Genomic DNA, 23,320 nt, shown 5'->3' with positions numbered 1-23,320 from the left:
AGTAGATTCTGACTCTACCACATTTATAGTGCTCTACTTCAAAAGGGACTTAGTAAGGGGAACATCTTGGATTCAAAATGTTAAACTTAAGATATTGGGAGGGAAACTAGGCTGAGTAGTTTTATTTCTTCTCAGACATGTCTACCAACAGTTCCATTTGGGAAATGTCACATTTATAGATATCATCATAGCGGTAGGATTTATGCGCTTGTACCGAATGTCTTTGTATTTCCTGTGAGTGGGAAAGACTACCTGTGTGGGTGGCATCCATGTGCACCATGGTAATTCTGTCTTTGAAAGGAATACGTGTCTAGGAAAGACACATATGGCAAATCCTAAAAAGGAAATTCTGACATTTTTTTTGTCTCTAAGGATTAGTTAAACTTATTCTACTTTCCCTTTTCCCCCTGAAATATAGTTATACAGGTAATGCAGTGACACCTGGAAAGAAGGTGTGAAATATGCTCCAGGCCCAGTTCTGACTCCAGCTTCAGATGACAGGCATTACTAGGACAAATAAAAATGTTATAACGACATTGAGGCCTCCTTGGTTATACAGTCGTCCTTCCTGACTACCCCCAAGCAGAAGTCATTCACAGGAAAATTTTAACTTTTTCATAATTTCTTGAATTTCATCCTCATGTTCACTCCTTCGGGATCTTCCATATTCAGATATAATCCCTGCCTGCCCATGTTCAACATGCACCTCTCTTCTAGGTGGCTCACTTGCCAATCAACAATCAGTCAAGGTGTTAAGATTTAGAAATGCCTTAATATGTTGCTCCGTCCTAGGGCTTTTTATATTCTTTGGAGGACTTTGGAGATGTTATATCTGAGCTAATACATTTCTAAAAGTTTTCAGAGGCACCGTGATGGGGCAGATGAGGAAATGTCTTTGGGGCAGATGTACATCAGAAGCATGTAGAATATGGGGGAGGAGACAACTTTTCAGATAACCCTGTACATACTGTGTTCTACCTAGCCTTGACACAGGGAGATTAATCTGGCAACATTACAAAGGAATTTGTAATTCTGCCATCACAGCCAGTAGCAAAGCTGTCTGCCTATTCCTCTAAACTGACTCTACAAGGATCACCATTAATTTCTTTCTTAGGTTCTGAGATTCTCTATTTTGTTGCTGTTGTTTAGTCACTAAGTAGTTTCCAGCTCTTTTGCAACCCCTGGGCTGTAGCCCGCCAGGGTCCTCTGTCCATGGGATTTTCCAAGCAAGGATACTGGAGTGGGTTGCCATTTACTTCTCTAAGAGATCGTCTCGGGGATTGAATCCACATCTCCTGCATTCGCAGGCAGATTTTTTTACCACTGAGCCACCAGGAAAGCCTTTCTTTTTCTATCTCAAACACACCTTCCTCTAGTCTGGTAACTACCACCCTATCTGACCTTCATGATTTCACCCATACAGGTCTCTGGAGAACTCTTCTGATATCTCCCCACCCAACCCTCTCTCCACTCCAATAAAATATCCAATAGTAAGATATATATTCTTCAGATAGAAACAATGTCTCAGAGTGCCTATATAACTATTCACCATCTGTTGTCTAATGTTTTAGGCACAGTGAGAATGAAACAATTAAGTCATCACATTTACCATTTGACAGATTAATTTACCTGTTTAGTAGTTTCTGTCTTTTTCTCACCAGATTTTAAGTTTTTGTGGGAATCCAGCATGTAAGGTCATCTGTATCCACAGTAACTTGGATAGTCTCCAGCACATGGTACACGTTCAATACATTCTAACTCAATGAATGAACAATTTTGCCTGCATGGCAGTTAAAGACTTCCTTCCACTTTGTTTTTGATAAATGATGTTTTCACCTTTATTTTTATACAGATACTCACTAAAATGATTACTAGATGGTTATACATTACTCTGAACTTAATACAGTTATGAGACCTAATACATCTTACTTCATGTTTATAGTCAAATGAGGATGCATACCTGTTCTACTTCCAGTTACCCTAGATTCCCAATAATATCTTTACTTTCTAAACACATCCATATTTTTCACTACTAAACAAAAGCCATGGTACTTTAAAAAAAAATGCCTCTGAATAGAATCAGATTAGCTGTGTTTCAGGTTCTATAGGAGCTATTCGATACTACGAACAAAGGTATGAATTTGGAAACCATGGGTCATGGATGAGTGTCGACATGACAGAGACAAGGAGTAAATCCATAGAGGCAATTCCCCAGCAGGAGCTGCAGGAAGGCTGAATTGTTTCTCCAGATAATGACCCTGTGAGCTCTGCAAGATGATCTTTGCCATTTGCCAGCTGTGTGAGCAACAGCGCAGTCAAGAGCCCCCACTGTTCTGATGTATTCTTAGAGGCAGTGCAGGGAGGAAGAACCATAACGGTAAGTCCCATGATGTTGGATCATCCCTTGTGCAAAAGAGCAAGAAAACAATAAATGTAATCATCTCTTCTTTCAGACAGCTAGTTACAGTTGATGCTGAGTTGATGGTTGAATTTTTTTTAAACCACCTCATCCTGAAGCTAATGCTTAAAGAAGTATGAATTTAATAACAGAAGACTGGTGCTAATGCAAAAATGCATCAAAGCACCTGGCAACTGGCCAGCAAGTAGTGACCTCAGTGTGATCATGTCTTTCAGAAGAGCATTCTATTAAAATAAACATGCTGGACCTCCTTTGATAAGGCCAAAGATAGCATTGTTCCCCCTCACTTAGAAAACAGAAAAGGAAGATGGTTTTGTTTCTTAATGTGGCTATGCTAGTGAATCTTTGTTCACCAAGGGAAGCAATTTAGTGAAATGACTTACCCAGTATGGAACGGCTTACCTAGTAACCACATCCCAGTTTCATTGTGTGGCTATATAATACATAAAAATTAATAGCATGGTGGGAGATATCATTAATGCAATTTTATTAGTGCAAGTAATTTCCAAATTAAGCTCCAATTACTTGGTAGTTTAGAGAAAATACTGAATATACAGCAATATACAGCTTGAGCTCAATATAAAACCTGGAGATTAGAATAAAAGTGAAAAAAAGAGATATGATCAGCTATCTAGAGAGTAACCAACAGGGTAAAAATAAACTTGGACTTTAATCTTAGTTCTAAAATCAACTCAATGCTTCATCTCAAGGGGCTCCATGAATTTGGTCCTCTATTATTTTACTGAGGACCATATACATAGAAATACACAGAAAAATACTTTTTTGGGGGTGGTAATATGTATAGATAGACTTCTTAAATACTGATAACTATTCTCCTTGTTGTTACTTAGTTCTTCATGAGAAAAAATAAAAGAGATACAAAGAAAAGAGTGCCGAGTGGATCCAGTTTGTAAATAATGGACATTAATTTTCCTCATATCTTCTCTAACACTTGGTTCACAAAATGTCCATCTCAAGTACAACTTCTCCATGAAGGTTTACCTGATCACATCAGCTGAAAGCTCTCTTTCTACTTTAAATATGGAGGATGTCTTGCTTCAATTTCCTCCTGGCATTCTTTTTTTGCACTCCTATTATCACTCATTTAACATTTACCTTCTCCTGCTAGCCCAGATGGTAAAGAATCCGTCTACAATGCAGACTTGTGTTGGATCCCTGGGTTGGAAAGAAGAGAATGGCAACCCATTCCAGTATTCTTGCCTGGAGAATCCCATGAACAGAGGGGCCTGATGGGCTATAGTCCACGGGGTTGCAAAGAGTCAGACACAACTGAGCAACTAACACTTTCACTTTCACTTTTCTCCTACTAGAACACAGGCATAAATCATGCCTAACTCATCACTCACACAGGGACACAGAGACTGTGAACTAGTTGAATGAATAAAGTATTCATTCACTTTATCTCTACACTGAGTACCCAGGGGGACAATAGGCTCTAGTCATCTTTTGATATCCTTGCAAAAGGATATCTAGTTGCTAGTTGAGGTAATGCTTGTATATGCTTAGAACATTAGTCTCACAGACATTTCCCTGTTTAAAAATTTCCAATGGCTTCTCATTATACTAAAAACAGAAGGCAAATTCCTTCTGTTTCCTTACCTGTTTGATGCTTCATGCTCTTTCTCTGGAGTTTTTCATTTTTTCAGCAAATCCCCTACCCCTTTCATCATCCTGCACTATGTTCTATCCATATTAGGCAACTTTCTATTCCTCTAAATGACCAAGGGTGTCCCCATTTCAGGGTCACTGACTGCTTCTCTGCCTGGGACTTTCTCTTCTCGATGTTCATATGAGAGTGCTGGCTTCTCCAGGTCCCTTTTGGTCTCCACTCAGATGTCACCTTCCAACAGAGGCCATTCTTTTGCTATTTAATTCTCACCTTTCAGTTTCTACCTCTTAATTTGCTCTATTTTCTGGCTGGAACATTTACTATTATTGGTGATTATGCTATTTATTCATTTGACTGCTTTTTTGCTTTTCCATTAGAATACAAGTAACAAAAGGGTAGAGAATTTGTTTAGTTCATCTCTGTATTATAGTGCCTAGAATGATGCCTGGCACACAGAAATTTCTCAGCCACTATTTGTTGAATATGCTGATAAACAAATCAGTGAACATCAGAATGCTCTATGCCTAAAGACTAAATAACTTATTGACACAATAAAAACCAGAGTGAATCAGCAACCCAACAATTACATTGTATCTCAAGTCATTTCCCAAGATAATTCTTGACGTGTTGATATTTTATGTTAAATAGCTTGCAGTTACTTACTCTCTCAAAGTATTATCCATACTAATTGATGATCAAAATCATGATGATAATACTGAAGGAGAAATGGTGCTACATGCCAATGAATTTAAATGAAAATTTGAGGGACCACATATCTCTGATTACAGATAAATATAATCTTTTCTTGAGAAACACAGAAAAAAATCTCTACCAAAATAATCTCATGGTTGATTCAGATTACAATGTTATTAGTTCTACAAATGGTTAGGCTCTTGACTCTTCAGACTTAAAATCTCAGGATGGAAAACTGAGGTTGCAAATGGTCTAGATTCCCTATCTTTATTCTTCAGCTTCTTCTCATACCATAAAATAGGACACATTAACCTCATTTAAAGGTGGTTCTTCAATTAAGTATACTTCCAACTTTATTACTTTGATTTCTAGATCCCTAATTTCCTTATTTGCATTTCCTGGTTTCTGTTATATCCAGAAGTACCACATAGAAGATAATATCCCTGACTTTGTCCTATATCTTACGTTTGTGATCAAGTCTTAGGGCAATGCCACTGACAATTTGAAGTAGGATAGAGAATCCCTGAGGGAAGTTAAGAATGACTGCCTTGACTATCCAGTTGTTTTTTAATTGGAGTATAGTTGATTTTTTTATAGTTAATTTTTGGGAGCTTCTCTGGTAGCTCAGTTGGTAAAGAATCCGTCTGTGATGCAGGAGACCTGGGTTGGATCCATGGGTCCAGAAGATCCCTTGAAGAAGGAAATGGCAACCCACTCCAGTATTCTTGCCTGGAAAATTCCATGGACAGAGGAGCCTAATGGGCTTTGGTCCATGGAGTCACAAGAGTTGGATACAACTTAGCAGCTAAACTACCAGAATAGTTGATTTATAATGCTGTGTTAGTTTCAGGTGTATAGCAAAGGTGTACAGATGTATATACATATAATCACCTTTTTCAAAGACTCTTTTCCCATATAGGCCATTACAGAGTATTGAGTAGAGTTCCCTGTTCTATACAGCAGGTTCTTATAGCCATCTATTTTATATCCCTCTCTTATCCCTTACGGGAGCATAAGCAAAAACTGAGTAATTCATCCAAAGAGGATTATGCCTAATTCCACATAAACATGGTAATTCCAGTTTGTAACCACTTTGTTCTTTCATATTTAGATCATCACATTTGTAGATATAGAAAATAAAATTGTATATCTAACCTAGGATGGATTCCCATATATTTCATAAGGAAACAAGACTTGATCTCTCAAAGTGACTGAATACACTTGGGAAATGCCCCTACCTGTCTTTAAATAGTGCGCTGTTAATTCCTTTCCTACGAAGCAGGTCTTGTGGCCCATAGGGTGTGTCTTTGCATTTAGAGTCTGTGTCACAGAGTAGGGTTTGCAGGAATGGGAAGAATCCAGTACTAGGAAGGTTTCGAGGTGCAAGGTAACCTGAAAGTAAAAAAAAAAAGCAAACAGTAATTAAATCACTATGATGTTTCCTTGGGAAGGGAAAGAAGTGCAGTAACCATTCTGTGAAATTATCTTCTGGATTATGACTGTTTGGGTCCCCTATGGATCAAAAGACTTTAAAATACTTGTTGCCCCACAAATTTCTCTTCCTGGGATTTATTCTAAGGAACTAGCTGCAAGAATGTTTGCCAGAGTGTTAACAATAAATCTATATTATATTATCCATATAATAAAATACAATGCAACAAATAAAAATGCCAACTAATACAGATATTTATAATACATTGCTAATTTAAAAGAGTAGATCAGAAAACAGTATGACCAGAATAGCCATAATTTTTTCAAAAATATATGTAATATATTAAAAAATCTGGAGCAGGACCTCCCTGGCGGTCCAGTGGTTAAGACTCTGTGCTTCCACTACAAGGGGAGTGGTTTGATTCTTGGTCAGGAAACTAAGATTTCCACATGCCAGGTGGCAAGGTCAAATAAACAATAAATAAGTTTTAATAATAAAAATAAAAAATAAGTTCATTCTCTAAGTCTGTGAGTTTGTTTTTATTTTGTAAATAAGTTCATTTGTATCATTTCTTTTGAATTGGAGGAATTATTTTTCCTTAGTGGTATATTTCACATGACCTTGTTTACTTTCATTTGACTCTATATTAACTATTTTTTCCTACACTATACATATCTTCTTTTGTAATCAAAGGCGTTATAAATGCAACTGGTCTTCCAAATACAGGAAATATCTTTGATGTCCTCAAAATTTTAAATTATCCTATACACACAATATTTTCTTCCTATTTAAAAACCAATAATAATGATATGAATGAATATGAAGATTTTCCCTAATATTAAAGACACAATTATTGTAGCAGTTAACCAGTTTTATAACCTTTAACATTTGCTTTATAAAATATGATGATAGCATACATGAGTTAAAACAACATGCAAGCTGTGAATGACAAATCTTTTCAAAAAATTAGGTTTGGTACTAAAACACTGGCTTCCTCCCTTTGGGGAATACAGATACAATGAATTTTAAAAAAAGGTTTTGAAATCATGAGGATAATTTTGACCAAAGACTGAAAAGCGAAACCTTAAGTTTCTCATGAACCTATTAAAATGAATGGCAGTACAGATGTTTTCATTATAAACATAAAGAATTTTTTTAAAAAAAAGAAAAAATAGTAAGAGCAATGAGGCTAAGTATGCATTATTAATAGAAAGAATAATAAGTAGAAATTTAAGTAACTTAAATACAGATATTTTTTAAAAATTGAGAATAAAAAGGAAGAGGTAGTAGGACAATTGGCCAGGAAATAAGAGGAAACAAAATGGAGAGACTGAAAGATGCAGTACTGTAGACTTTAAACATGGAGGAAAGAGCCAAAAGCCAAGGAAAGTGGGCAACCTCTGCTGCTACTGCTAAGTCGTGTCAGTCGTGTCTGACTATGTGAGACCCCATGGACGGCAGCCCATTAGGCTCCCCCGTCCCTGGGAGTCTCCAGGCAAGAACACTGGAGTGGGTTGCCATTTCCTTCTCCTGTGCATGAAAGTGAAAAGTGAAAGGGAAGTCACCCAGCCATGTCCGACTCTTCGCAATCCCATGGACCGCAGCCTACCAGGCTCCTCCGTCCATGGGATTTTTCCAGGCAAGAGTACTGGAGTGGGTTGCCATTACCTTCTCCCTCTAGAAGCCAGAAAACAGATCCTCCTAGAGCCTCCAGAAAGAATGCAGCCCTGCCAACACCTTTAACTCACAAAGATTAAAAAAATCCTGGACTTCTGAACTCTAGAACGGTAACTTAATAAGTTAGTGCTTTTTCTAAGTCACAAAGTTTGTGATAATTTGTTACAGCAACCACAGGAAAAACTAACACAATAACACCAGTATGAATTAAAGTTTTGAAAATTCAAACAAAATTGGAAAGAAATCCACCAGAATACAAGGAAAGATATAAGCATCTGAATAGAGAGTTCCAAAGAATAGCAAGAAGAGATAAGAAAGCCTTCCTCGGTGATCAACACAAAGAAATAGAGGAAAAGAACAGAATGGAAAAGACTAGAGATCTCTTCAAGAAAAGTTAGAGATACCAAGGGAACATTTCATGCAAAGATGGGCTCAATAAAGGACAGAAATGGTATGGACCTAACAGAAGCAGAAGATATTAAGAAGAAGTGGCAAGAATACACAGAAGAACTGTACAAAAAAAAGATCTTCATGACCCAGATAATCACAATAGTGTGATCACTCACCTAGAGCCAGACATTCTGGAATGTGAAGTCAAGTTGGCCTTAGGAAGCATCACTATGAACAAAGCTTGTGGAGGTGATGGAATTCCAGTTGAGCTATTTCAAATCCTGAAAGATGATGCTGTGAAAGTGCTGCACTCAATTTGCCAGCAAATTTGGAAAACTCAGCAGTGGCCACAGGACTGGAAAAGGTCAGTTTTCATTCCAATTCCAAAGAAAGGCAATGCAAAAGAATGCTCAAACTACCACACAATTGCACTCATCTCACTCTCTAGTAAAGTAATGCTCAAAATTTTCTAAGCTGGGCTTCAGCAATACATGAACTGTGAACTTCCAGATGTTCAAGCTGGTTTTAGAATAGGCAGAGGAACCACAGATCAAATTGCCAACATCCGCTGGATCATGGAAAAAGCAAGAGAGTTCCAGATAAACATCTATTTCTGCTTTATTGACTATGCCAAAGCCTTTGACTCTGTGGATCACAATAAACTGTGGAAAATTCTGAGAGAGATGGGAATACCAGACCACCTGACCTGCCTCTTGAGAAACCTTTATGCAGGTCAGGAAGCAACAGTCAGAACTGCACATGGAACAAAAGACTGGTTCCAAATAGGAAAAGGAGTACGTCAAGGCTGTATACTGTCACCCTGCTTATTTAACTTATATGCAGAGTACACCATGAGAAATGCTGGGCTGGAAGAAGCACAAGCTGGAATCAAGATTGCCGGGAGAAATATCAATCACCTCAGATATGCAGATGACACCACCCTTATGGCAGAAAGTGAAGAGGAACTAAAAAGCCTCTTGATGAAAGTGAAAGAGGAGAGTAAAAAAGTTGGCTTAAAGCTCAACATTCAGAAAACGAAGATCATGGCATCCGGTCCCATCACTTCATGGCAAATAGATGGGGAAACAGTGGAAACAGTGTCAGACTTTATTTTGGGGGGGCTCCAAAATCATTGCAGATAGTGATTGCAGCCATGAAATTAAAAGATGCTTACTCCTTGGAAGAAAAGTTATGACCAACCTAGATAGCATATTGAAAAGCAGAGATATTACTTTGCCAACAAAGGTCCGTCTAGTCAAGGCTATGGTTTTTCCATGGTCATGTATGGATGTGAGAGTTGGACTGTGAAGAAAACTGAGCATTGAAGAATTGATGCTTTGGACTGTGGTGTTGGAGAAGACTCTTGAGAGTCCCTTGGACTGCAAGGAGATCCAACCAGTCCATTCTGAAGGAGATCAGCCCTGGGTATACTTTGGAGGGAATGATGCTAAAGCTGAAGCTCCAGTACTTTGGCCACCTCATGCGAAAAGTTGACTCATTGGAAAAGACCCTGATGCTGGTAGGGATTGGGAGCAGGAGGAGAAGGGGATGACAGAGGATGAGATGGCTGGATGGCATCACCAACTCGATGGATGTGAGTTTGAGTGAACTCTGGGAGTTGGTGATGGACAGGGAAGCCTGGCGTGCTGTGATTCATGGGGTCGCAAAGAGTCAGACACGACTGAGTGACTGAACTGAACTGGCTGACTCATTACTATCTTCTAAGAAGCTTCTTTTTCTGACACCAGAAAGACCAGTGTCTTCCCTGATATTAAACAAGTGATACCTGGAGTGAACCTTCACTGTTTTCATTGTAGCACAATTCCCTGAATAAGCTCAAGAGCATCGAACTGTCTGTTAGCAGTTCACATCACTCTGTCACAACATTCTGCCATACAAGACCTCTACAGTTCTGCAGTGGAATTTCACCATGAATGGTAAGTCACCCTGTTACACAGATCCCATCTGGAACCGTTCATTTGGGGTATGGGGTTATCCCTAGTCCATCTCAAGCATGTGCAGGGGGTCATCAGAATGGAAGGCCGATAGAAGGGCTACAGATGATCCCTTTCCCCTAAAGCACTCATCAAGCAGATGGTGTGACTGACCTAGTGCTGAAAACAATGGCAGTTCAGCCACAAGGTTAGAGGAAGAGGAAATGAGGAAAAGAAGGGAAAAGATGTCAGGGGAAGAAGATCTAGGAAGAGGTGGAACATTACAGCCAGTGTTACTTATTCTGGAACTAATTACAGTTTGTAAATTATTAAAGAAAATTTTGAAAGAATTTAAACCTACAACATTCCTTGATGTGATTAATAATAGATATGCCTATTTTATAGGAAAATTCATTAAGGAATCTCTTCAGAAACAAGACCTTATTGTGTTCAAAAGGTATAGACAGTTCACATTTCCCAGTTTTTTTTGATAATTGATGTTTAACCTGTTACAACAGGTTCAAGGAAAAGAGGAACAGGCTGATGTGTGTACAAAGTTAAGTTAACACAGTGCAGTGCAGAACATGAACTGCTGGAATTATGTATTTTACCATCACCTTTTAACAAGAACCATATACTCATTAAAATAAGAGAGTCTGTGGCAACAACAATAACACTGATTTATTAAGCACCTATTGTGTCCCATGTAGCCATGAAATGTTATTACAGGGAATGGATGCAAACCAAACATTTTTAGTAGTAAACTACCAGTTAACTAAGCTTTTAACTAAATCAAATTCAGTTGTCATTGTTTTAAGAATGAAATACGCATTATAAAAAATCCAGTTTAAGAATTTTAAAAAAGATACTTTGTAAAGAATTATGATATCCATCTGTACATCTATGTTTATCTAGAAAGAGGATCAAGTTTGGTTTTCCTTTCCCTTGCTGCACAAATGTCTTTATTCAGGACAATATTGGTGTGTGACATTATGTACAAACAAAAGCAGTAGTTGTCAAAGTGCAAGCCCTGGCCCAACAGAACCAGCATCACCTGGCAACTTATTAGAAATGAAAATTTGAGATCCTACTTCAGATCTACTTAACCAAAACCTTTGGGGATGGGGTTCATCAATCTTTATTTTAACAAGCCCTCCAGGAAATTCTGATGCACACTAACGTTTAAGAACAATAAGATTAGATTACAGACAGGCTTTATTTGCTTGGGCTCCAAAACCACTGCAGATGGTGACTGCAGCCATGAAATCCAAAGACGTTTGCTCCTTGGAAGAAAAGTTATGACCAACCTAGACAGTGTATTCAAAAGCAGAGACATCACTTTGCCAACAAAGATCCATCTAGACAAGGCTACGGTTTTTCCAGTAGTCATGTATGGATGAGAGAGTTGGACTATAATGAAAGCTGAGTTCCAAAGAATTGATGCTTTTGAACTGTGGTGTTGGAGAAGACTCTTGCAAGTCCCTTAGACTGCAAGGAGATTCAACCAGTTCTTCCTAAAGGAAATCAATCCTGATATTCATTGTAAGGACTGATGCTGAAGCTGACACTCCAATAATTTGGCCACCTGATGCGAAGAGCTGACTCATTTGAAAAGACCCTGATGCTGGGAAAGATTGAGGGCAGGAGAAGAAATGGATGACAGAGGATGAGACGGTTAGATGGCATCACTGACTTGATGGACATGAGCTTGAGCAAGCTCTGGGAGTTGGTGATGGACAGGGAGGCCTGGCCTGCTGCAGTCCATGGGGTCGCAAAGAGTCAGACACGACTGAACTGAACATTAGATTGCAAACTTTTCCACTAGAGTTAGATAGTAAATATTTTAAGCTGTGGCTCCATCACAAATACTCAGCCTTCCCACTGTAGCATGAAAGCAGACAATATGCACATCAATGGGCCAGCTTGTATTTCAATACAGCTTAATTTACAAGAAAAGGCAATGGACTGGATTTGGTCCATAGACTGTAGTTTGCTGAACCCCCAGGAGGATAACCTCTTACACATGTCCTTCTCCCTCTCCTGCCTCATTCATTTCTTTTTTTAAAAAAAAAATATTTATTTTATTTATTTGGCTACATCAGCTCTTCGTGAGGAACTCTCTAGTTGTCATGCATGGCCTTAGTTGTCCACAGCATGTGGGATTCTAGTTCCCTGTTGTTCAGTCACTCAGTCGTGTCTGACTCTGCAGCCCATGGCCTGAAGCATGCCAGAATTCCTTGTCCTTCATTATCTTCCGGAGTTTCCTTAAATTCATGTCCATTGAGTCAATGATACCATCCAACCATTTCATCCTCTGTCACCTCCTTCTCCTCGTGTCCTCAGTCTTTTCCAGCATCAAGGTCTTTTCAAATGAGTCAGCTCCTCTCATCAGGTGGCCAAAGTATTAGAGCTAGCTTCAGCTTCAGCATCAGTCCTTCCAATGACTATTCAGGGTTGATTTCCTTTAGGGTTGACTGGTTGGATCTCCTTGCAGTCCAAGGGACTTTCAAGAGTCTTCTCCAACACCACATTCAAAAGCATCAATTCTTCAGTGCTCAGCCTTCTTTATGGTCCAACTCACATCAATACATGACACTGGAAACCCCATAGCTTTGACTATACGGACATTTGTTGGCAAAGTGATGTCTCTGCTTTTGAATACACTGTCTAGGTTTGTCATAGCTTTTCTTCCAAGGAGCAAGCATCTTTTAATGTCATGGCTGCAGTCACCATCGGCAGTGATTTTGTTGCCCAAGAAAATAAACTCTGTCACTGTTTCCATTTTTTCCCCACCTATTTGCCATGGGACCAGATGCTATGATTTTAGTTTTTTGAATGGTATCAAACCTGCATCCCTTGCATTGGAAGGTAGATTCTTAATCACTGGACCACCAGGGAAGTCCCTCGTTCATTTCTTGCTTGCACTCATCCTCACTCCTTCTTTTCCTCTTCCCTTATCTCAACTAATCTATTTACTATTCCCTGTTCTCTATTTCTCAGTCTTCTGTCTTTCCTTTCCACACACCGCCTTCTTGTTTCCATTTCTTCTTTTCTCTCCTCCTCCTGCTAATGCCCTTTCTCTCATCTAGCCCTCTATCTCTTTGTCACTGATATAGCCACAGATGCATTTTCCCCAACATCTTCTCTTATTCTTTTTTCCCTTTTCACTACTACAGAAGGATTTTTGCCCACTTCCATAATAAATTCAGGAGCTTGTTGCTCACAGGCACTATCTATAGAAGTACTATTTTCTACTTATTGTATTTTTAGAGAAAGAAATGTCACAGCCTTTTTGGTAATGAAGCTACTTCCATTTGACATCATTAGGCTCAGAAAGCATTCTGTAGGCTGCCTTGGTGACATTTGTAAATATTATAATAATGGTAGAATTGGAGAACTTCCACTGTGTTTCTTTGTGTTTTTCTCAAAGCAGGTCAGAACCCAACCTAGGTGATTTTTTGTGTTTTCAGGTGAAAGGAATTTGTTCTTTACCCTAGTGAAGAGGTGAATGATAAATTTTGGAATAAAATCCTGGCTTTTAAAAATATGGAGTTATTCATGTGAGAGGCTACGTTTGTCTTAACTTTTTAGATACAGCGTCACATTTGTAGAAAACGTATCAGTCCTTCTAAGCAGGCAAATGGTAAGTTGCCTTGTGAAACATCACAGCAACAATCTGTCATCATGACAAGCACACAAAATAGGACAAACATTTCTAGAAACATTACCTACAAATGATCAAATAACCTGATATGAATTAAACAAATATGAGAAAGAAAATGAATCTCAGAAGTAAAGATGTAATAATTTATTTAAGTAAGTCCTTTTCTTCTTCTAGTTTTTGAGCAAATTTTATTCTCAATTACATGTAAAAGACATATTCAAAATTATGAACGACATAAAACCTGACATTTCAAATTGTCAGGCACTATAGGACTGTCTTTGTTCTCCTTCCCACACACTTTCCACTTAGAGGATCAGCTTGTCTTGATCCTGTACCCCTGCCCATCACAAGGTAAAATCAAATACAGCGGATCTTTCTGACTTCATTCCTTCTGAGAAACTTCTTTTATTTTTTTTACCTTCACAGCCCAGAGAGACCTTGCATACGTACATGCTAAGTCACTTCAATTGCGTCTGACTCTTTGCGACCCCATGGACTCTGGCCCACCAGCCTCCTCTGTCCGTGGAATTCCCCAGGCAAGAATACTGGAGTGGGTTGCCATCTCCTTCAGGGGGTCTTCCTGACCCAAGGACTGAACCCATGTCTGCTGACATCTCCTGCATTGCAGGCAGGCCTTTGCCACTGAGCGACCGGGGAAGCCACAGAGGCCTTAGCTTGGGGTTCAATACTGATAGGACTGAGAATCTTCAGAGACATCAGCTCAATAAAATTGCCCTTTGGAAAGACTAAGGAATAAGCTATGTGAAAGAAAGAAAAGTTCTAACATATTTCTTAGCACAATGCTTGGCACATTGTAAGCAATTATTAATTATATTAATAAATAAATCAATGAATAGATGAACCCCTGAGGGTCACAGTAAGACAGAATGATTTAGAATTTTAGCATAATATACATCCTTATTATTTGTAAGGCAATGTTTCCAATTTTATCACCCAAGTATAGTAAGTTCAGAGGATAACAATAAATATATTAACAGTGAGCTCAGTGGATAAGTACAAAGGATAATATTGCATTATATTCATGTATCTTATAAAAGTAGATAGACTGATATTGATGAATGAAATCAATAACATTCATTGTTACAGGCCCTTTAGTTCTTGGTTTCTATAAAAATCTAGCTAGGACACATTGACATCTCTAACACCAACTGCTCAGTTTATTATCCACAAAGTGAATTCATCCATCATCTATTAAATAAATGTTTACTGAGCAGATACTGTGTGGCTGGCACTGAGGAGGTGCTAAGGTTCATTCTTCTATTAAATTTTCTTTCATGTTTACATTTTAAAATATAACTCTGGGTTACTTGTATGTGTATATGTATGTGTGTGTTTGTGTGTTAGAAAGAAAGCAAATTAGTGTCTGATTTCAAAGCTCATCATGGTTTTAGTAAATAAAATGTATATAGAAGTCATTTGTTTTCCTGAAATGTCAGAAATACTATGAATAAAATATAATTGAAAATACATAGTAAAATATTGGTTTAAAAAAAAGATTCACATCTGACAGAATTAAACAGCTATCATTTCATGTGAACCCCATGAGAGTTCTATAGGATAGGTAAGGCAAGTGTACACCCATTTCACAGATAACCTCAGAGAGACCAAACAATTTTACTCAAGGTCACATGAAAGACAAGATGCCAGGGATGGATCTAGAGCTATATGACATAGGACAATAATGAAAAAAATATTTTGTTCAGTTAAGTTTCAGTACATCTTGGAATGAACAGACTGAAACTGTGAAGAACAGGTACCACCTCTGGTTTTGCTGTTAATTCATTGAGTTCCCGGGGCAAATTAATCTGTCTATGTCTCTATTTTCACATCCACCAAATTGAGGATAATGGGCCTTGTCACCTCATGGGGCACAAGGAAGATTAATTGGATACAGCTTGTGGAAAGTTCTATGAAAGCTGAGGAAGGAAAGGCCACACAGAATCATGAGTTACCAAGGCTCACTGTTATTGCAACATTTGTCTAATTCACGCACAGTGGCTAGGGCTCTGTTGTTCTGCCTGGTCTCTCATCTCTGTGCTGTGAACCAATGGGTGGATAAGAGGACTGCATGACATGTTTCTTCCCCTAGTAATTCATAATGTGCACCTATATCAGCTGGTGTAATGCTTCAATTACTGCATGCTCAGTGGGTGTGGTGTCATGACACATCCTTCCTAATTCTCCCCAGACAAGTCTTGCTTCACAAGTGCTTTCCCAAGTTCAAATCCATTGGCAAATGTAGACTGTTCCTGGCAGCGAGGGCTGAGGCACAATGCCTAATCCTTAAAGCGGTGGGTAAGGAGGTCCTATACACAAAAGGTTGGCATCTGTATATGTCTAATGGCTAGAGCTCTAATACTTTGGCCACCTGATGCAAATAGCCAACTCATTGGAAAAGACCCTGATGCTGGGAAAGATTGAAGGCAGAAGGAGAAGAAGGGAGCAAAGGATGAGATGGTTGGATGACCAATCAATTGAACTGAATCACCAATTTAATGGACATGAACTTGGGCAAATTCCACGAGATGATGAGGGACAGGGAGGCCTGGTGTGCTGCAATCCATGGAGTCTCAAAGAGTCAGACATGACTTGGCAACTGAACAACAACAACAAACTGGCTAGGGTTATTGAGAACAAGAACAGATTTTGGGTTACTGAGATGGCATTCTGCATGCTGGGATCCTTCCCACATCTCCCACGCTCCCTGGAGCTGCTTCTAAGAACCACAGTCAATGGATTTTGAAAGATGCAAAAAATGTCCCTGTGGAGACAATTTTGGGCTCTGGCTATGCAGTTGCAGGCATGAGAGGAAGTGGGGAATGATTCCTGCCTGCTTTGCATCTTTGGCTTATTACTATTATTATTTTTTAAGATAACAGGGTGAGACAGTTTGGACTAGGGATTTTGCAGTCTCTTTGGATGTTATCTCTTCAGTCCTCAAAGTACACACTTGAGTTGATGTTCAGTCAAAAGTTACTAAGTTTCAGTCACATTGCTTCAGTCACATTACTAAGTTTCTGGAACAGAATGAACAGCCCTCCTTTCTGAATATTAAGGGGACCCTTTGGGTGATGGCTTCCAAAGGGCATGGTCTGATCTATTCAAATCATAAACAAAATGATTTGATTCAAGGCTAGGACACACAACAGGAACACATATATGCTAGATAATAAACTCCCATATGGACTGACTTGAGAAACTTAAAAGTAAGAATCTCCATAATACTATTAAAAAATATTCCCACTTGGCAAAGAATGTTGAATTCTACAATTCATCTTGGGTGAGTGGGGTCTGTTTGTCCTGTTAGATGGCCTAACCATAACCTGTATTTTGCCTTTCTGAAACTTGTCTTTTATGCAGAGGGACTCACAATTGCATTTTTAAAAACTCCCTGCCATAGGCATTCACAAACAGAATCTTGGCAACAGTTTTATTTGTTTCTAAGTTAAAGTTAAAAGAAAAAAAAAAATTAATCCTGACTCCTCACTTCATTGCAGGACATTCTTCCTATTAAGCTTAATTTCTTAATTCTCTCTGGATGTGGCTGACCAAGAGAGAGCCTTCTGGCCTCTGGGGCAGGGCTGATATGAAGCTGGGTATACATTGGTATGACTGTGTGGATTGATCATATCAAAAAGACCCGATAGAGACATGGGCTGAGAGCCACTGTGCTGAGCCACATCAGTTGCAGGCTCTCCCTTAAGATAAGCTCCCCTCCCACACAGATCCAGCAATATCAGCTAAAATTTAGCAAAAAGAGGGGGTACTCCAGAAGAGTGATATTTCTCCCAGTGCCACCACATCTGTTCTGACTTGTGCAGGAGTTCTGACTGTGCTAATTGCTAACGACACTGCATATCAGCCAGGTACGTGGGTAGTTAACCCACAAAGCCTGCATTGGAAGAATGAACTGAGGAACTGATTCCTCTCTCCATGTGATGTTTGGGATTGGGGGAGTAGGAAGAAAGGGAGCATCAGGATTTCCATCAACTCTGGGACCAAACTAGTTTAGGAAAAAGAATTTATTTCCTTTCTTTTTCTTGTTTCTTAAGGTAGCACTGGCTCCTATCCTGTGAATGAATGTTCCATGGGTAAACAGTGCCTTAACCCATTTTCTCACAAACTCCCAACTGAAAAGTGACCTGGAACTAGAAAGATTTCCCCCTAACCCCCACCCACCACTTCCAAGAGTATAATTCTTATATAATGAAATGTACTGGCTTTGAGTCTCACCATACTAAAATTCCCTTCACCAAGTTAGCTTAGATAGAGTAATTCAGCAAATACTCCAGTATTTATTTGTGGGAGTCCATTACAACTGTGCATTACAAATGTGGGAGTCCTTCAGCAAAACCTAAGCCACTGTTTGGAGAGGGGAATTTCATTCCAGAAGGATTTAGGGAGGCTTTTAAAAGTACACACTCTATAATGGAAAAAAATAAGGTAATGAGGAAATCTGAATGAGAACAAACAAAGATCAAGAAAAAACAGAATCAGCACATAATAGGTGCCAAAGGTCTGTATATTATTAGAGGTGGACCACAAATTTGAGCCTGAATGTCCTAAGAAACTGAAAGAAATGATCATTTAGCCAGTTCACAGTGTTAATAAAAATAAATAAATGCTTTGGGAGAGGTACAGCTTTCCCTATATTGAGAGAAATACTAACTGTCAGGCATCAAGAGCTATACTTCAGTAGGTCCTAGTGCATTTGCTCCCACCCAGCACAGGAGCATCTTTGAAAGTGACTAACCATCCAGTAACCCATCCTTAATGGTGAGTGACTGAGAGACCCTGAGAGTGTTTGCCACTAAGCAGCAAAGACTAGGGAGAAACTGAGGAACTGAGCTCCCTTACCACTTAGTTCAGTTCAGTTCAGTCACTCAGTCATGTCTGACTCTTTGCGACCCCATGAATTGCAGCACGCCAGGCCTCCCTGTCCATCACCAACTCCCAGAGTTCCCTCAGACTCACTCCATCGAGTCAGCGATGCCATCCAGCCATCTCATCCTCTGTCGTCCCCTTCTCCTCCTGCCCCCAATCCCTCCCAGCATCAGAGTCTTTTCCAATGAGTCAACTCTTCGCATGAGGGGGCCAAAGTACCACTTAGTAACAGAGGTCATTTCCAAGCTGGGGCACCATCATCATAGTACTGGTATACAAAATACTGATTGAGGCAACAAAAACAGCATAAAGCTGTTTGGTGTTAGATAGAAATATCCCCTGCAAACTCTCCCCCAAATCTTTGCTTATCTGATAACTGGGTTAAGTTCTGAGTTAACTTTTATGAATTACTCTTGTGAGTGAAGTAAAGGACAGGAACAAGAGTTTAAAATTATCCTTTTTAATCCTAGCTTTGCAAGTGATTTACTATGTAACCATGACCTCTACCATGAGTCATTTCCTCACTTATGCAGGAAAAATAAATCTGGATACCTATCCATCATAACTATTACAAGTAGAAGAATCTCCTATAAAATGTGATTAGCCATGTTGAAGTATTAAGCATTTAAGATGAAAATTATGTTTGAAAATTAAAATGTGATCTCAATAACCCATTAAGAGTTATGACATGGAGAAAAGAACTTCAGTTGTCATCCCTATAGAAGTATGCTACTAATAACTGGTTTTTTTTTATTCAGAAATCTGATTCAGTTATGATCACAGAGAATTTTGTGCATTACAGTATAAGAATAAAAATCAGAGCAATGAATTGCTAGGAGCATTGTATAGAAAAGAATTAGGTCTTATAAAGGCAGAACAGTAACTTCTCTGATTCAATAGATGGTCTTGGGAAGAACAGGATCTGATCACAGGGTTCCAAATCTGATCATTCCTCAACAGCTTGTGTAATATTCATATCTTTGGTATTCATATTACATAGATTTACAAATAATTCTTGTGACAACCTGCCAGTGGAAAATGTATGTCACAACCTTTTCTTCCAAGCAGCACTGCTGACAAGTAGCAGTCTCATCTTCTTGTCAAACTTGACTTTCTCCTAAGCCAAAGATTCTCTTACTAAGACTTCTGCCAATCACAGAGACAACTTAAGTTGATCCATGGCTTGCTTTGTTGGCCTTCCCCCTCCCTCTCTGTAGAACAACTTTTCATCAAAGCCACTGTTTCATTAGGAGAAAAAAGAGAAAAATTCCCCAGTGGCATTTTCCTAAGTTGTAGAGTCAAAAATATTAACATAGCAGTTAGTATTTCCCATTTTTTCTAAGAAAAAAAGCTCTTTTTTTTCTGAAAAGAATGTACCTCAGAAAAATAGAATTGAAATCATGAAATGCCATTTTACACCTATCAGATAGGCCAAAGTTTAAAAAGTCTGACCACACCAAGTGCTGGAGAGATACACAGCAGTGGAAGCTCTCATCCCATGGTGGGGAAGAAGTATGTTAGTAAAGCTACGCTGTGGAAGTGTAGCAATGCAGGAGACGAGGGTTTGATCCCTGGGTTGGGAAGATCCTCTGGAGAAGGGAATGGCAATCCACTCCAGTAATCTTGCCTGGAGAATCCCATGGACAGAGAAGCTTCACAGGCTACGGTTTGTGGGGTCACAAAGAGTCAGACACAACTGAGCAATTAACACACACACACACTATGGAAAGCATCTGGCCACATTCGACATCATTGAAAATACTCATAGCTCTAGGTATATATGCTAGACCACATGTGCACATATGCACAAAGACATAAAAGAATATGCATCACAATACCATCATAAATAAATAAAATGAAGAACTCATATCCTCAAAGACCAAGGATAAGTAGATTGTGATATATCTATGCATGGAGTACATGGTGAAACTGAATACAGTAAAGTATAAATCAACAGAAATAAACATATAAAATGCAATACTGAGGCAAAACATAACATCCAGCTTCAAAAGTATGACTCTAAAGGATACTAGAGTGGGGTACCATTTATGTAAATTTTAAAACCCTGTGGTCAAAAGGCATAAACTTCCAGTTATAAGATAAACAAGTCCTGGGGATATAATACATAGCATGGTGACTATAGTTAACAATATTTTATTGTAAAACTGAAAGTTTCTAGCTAAGTAGATCTTAAAAGTCCTTATCACAAGAAAAACAATTTGTAACCATGTGAGGCAAGGGATGTTAACTCCTTGTGGTGATCATTTAGCAATATAAACATATATTGTACCATTATGCTATATAACTGAAACTAATATTATATATCAACTGTAGCTCTTTAAAACTTGGAAAAACACTAATAGTTATGCCAGGAGACATATAAGATAAAGGTTCATTTAGCACTGTTCATAACAGAAGAAGTAAAAGAACCACTTAATATGCCAGGAAGGAAATTACCAGAAACAGTTTTCTGCAAAGAATTATAGAATTGTCCCTGATCCCTGTTAATGTCCAATTCAGAACAAAGCCCTGCTTTCTAGGACCTCAATTATCACCCAAAGTCTAAATCCTACAAGAAGTTCTCTTTAACACTCTCTCACTGAGACATAATCACAGTTCCTCAGGGTGTGAACTCTCCCTAGTTCCAAGGATTAATAAAGTCAGCTTTTCCAACAACAACAAAATTAAATGAAGTCCAGAAATCATGAAAGCTTTTTTTTTCTTAAAAGCAGGAAAATAATATAATGTAGTGAGGGAAAAAAATACATAGTAGAAAATATAATATAAGCATGGGAATGTTACACACTGGGTTAATGACAAAGGTTTCCTTTAGGAAGGGAAGGAGGGAGACAGAAAGGAAGGGAGAGAAAATGATGCTGGAGGTTTATACAGGGCCTCAATGGTACCTTAGGGTTTGATCTCTTTTAAACAACAACCAAAAAATTCTGAAAAATATGACATAAAAATGCTAGGGTTTGATAAAGTCAGGTAGTGGATATGTAAATAGGTCATTTTTTTTCTTCCCAATGTGTTTTAAATACTTCACACCTTTATTTTAATGATAATATGCTGGAGTTACATTAGATTCAGATATTACTTAGAGAGTAAAACACCACCACCACCACGTTAGGGTTGAACCAGGGGGTTTTCCCAGGTGGCACAGTGATAAAGAGTCCACCTACCAAGCAGGAGATGTAGGTTCAATCTCTAGGTCAGGAACACACCCTGGAGAAGGAAATGGCAACCCACTCCACTATTCTTGCCTGGGAAATCCCATTGACACAGGAGCCTGGCAGCCTACAGTCCATGGAATTGCAAAAAGTCAGACAAGACTTGCAAAAGAGTCAAAAACAACATAGCATAAACAACAACAATAAGGAGGAGGTTTTAGTTACAATTGCACTCATCTCACATGCTAGTAAAGTAATGCTCAAAATTCTCCAAGCCAGGCTTCAGCAATACCTGAACTGTGAACTTCCAGATGTTCAAGCTGGTTTTAGAAAAGGCAGAGGAACCACAGATCAAATTGCCAACATCCACTGGATCATGGAAAAAGCAAGGGAGTTCCAGAAAAACATCTGTTTCTGCTTTATTGACTATGCCAAAGCCTTTGACTATATGGATCACAATAAACTGTGGAAAACTCTGAAAGAGATGGGAATACCAGACCACCTGACCTGCCTCTTGAGAAACCTATATGCAGGTCAGGAAGCAACAGTTAGAACTGGACATGGAACAACAGACTGGTTCCAAATAGGAAAAGGAGTATGTCAAGGCTGTATATTGTCACCCTGCTCATTTAACTTCTATGCAGAGTACATCATGAGAAATGCTGGGCTGGAAGAAGCACAGGCTGGAATCAAGATTGCTGGGAGAAATATCAATCACCTCAGATATGCAGGTGACACCACCCTTATGGCAGAAAGTGAAGAGGAACTCAAAAGCCTCTTGATAAAAGTGAAAGTGGAGAGTAAAAAAGTTGCTTAAAGCTCAACATTCAGAAAACGAAGATCATGGCATCTGGTCCCATCACTTCATGGCAAATAGATGGGCAAACAGTGGAAACAGTGTCAGACTTTATTTTTTTGGACTCCAAAATCACTGTAGATGGTGATTGCAGCCATGAAATTAAAAGATGCTTACTCCTTGGAAGGAAAGTTACGACCAACCTAGATAGCATATTGAAAAGCAGAGACATTACTTTGCCAACAAAGGTCCATCTAGTCAAGGCTATGGTTTTTCCAGTAGTCATACATGGATGTGACAGTTGGACTGTGAAGAAAGATGAGCATCAAAGAATTGATGCTTTTTAACTGTGGTGTTGGAGAAGACTCTTGAGAGTCCCTTGGCCTGCACAGATATCCAACCAGTCCACTCTGAAGGAGACCAGCCTGGGTGTTCATTGGAAGGACTGATGCTGAGGCTGAAACTCCAGTACTTTGGCCACCTCATGCGAAGAGTTGACTCATTGTAAAAGACTCTGATGCTGGGAGGGATTGGTGGCAGGAGGAGAAGGGGACGACAGAGGATGAGATGGCTGGATGGCATCACTGACTCAATGGACTTGAGTTTGAGT

The 23,320-nt window shown here is 39.0% G+C and overlaps 1 protein-coding gene across 1 annotated transcript in view; it reads right to left on the bottom strand.

The window, feature by feature from the left end:
- Nucleotides 1-23,320, bottom strand: part of ABCA12 (ATP binding cassette subfamily A member 12) — a 203,365-nt gene that overhangs the window by 125,516 nt on the left and 54,529 nt on the right. The window contains exon 3 of the mRNA XM_040228568.1: nt 5,981-6,134. Coding sequence (XP_040084502.1) covers nt 5,981-6,134 — 154 coding nt within the window. The remainder of the gene's footprint in view (nt 1-5,980; nt 6,135-23,320) is intronic.

The sequence above is a fragment of the Oryx dammah genome, unplaced genomic scaffold (genome assembly GCF_014754425.2).
Source record: "Oryx dammah isolate SB20612 unplaced genomic scaffold, SCBI_Odam_1.1 HiC_scaffold_27, whole genome shotgun sequence".
Lineage (NCBI taxonomy): Eukaryota > Metazoa > Chordata > Mammalia > Artiodactyla > Bovidae > Oryx > Oryx dammah.
The sequence above is the reverse complement of the archived record's forward strand: the minus strand, read 5'-3'. Positions and strand labels throughout refer to the sequence as shown.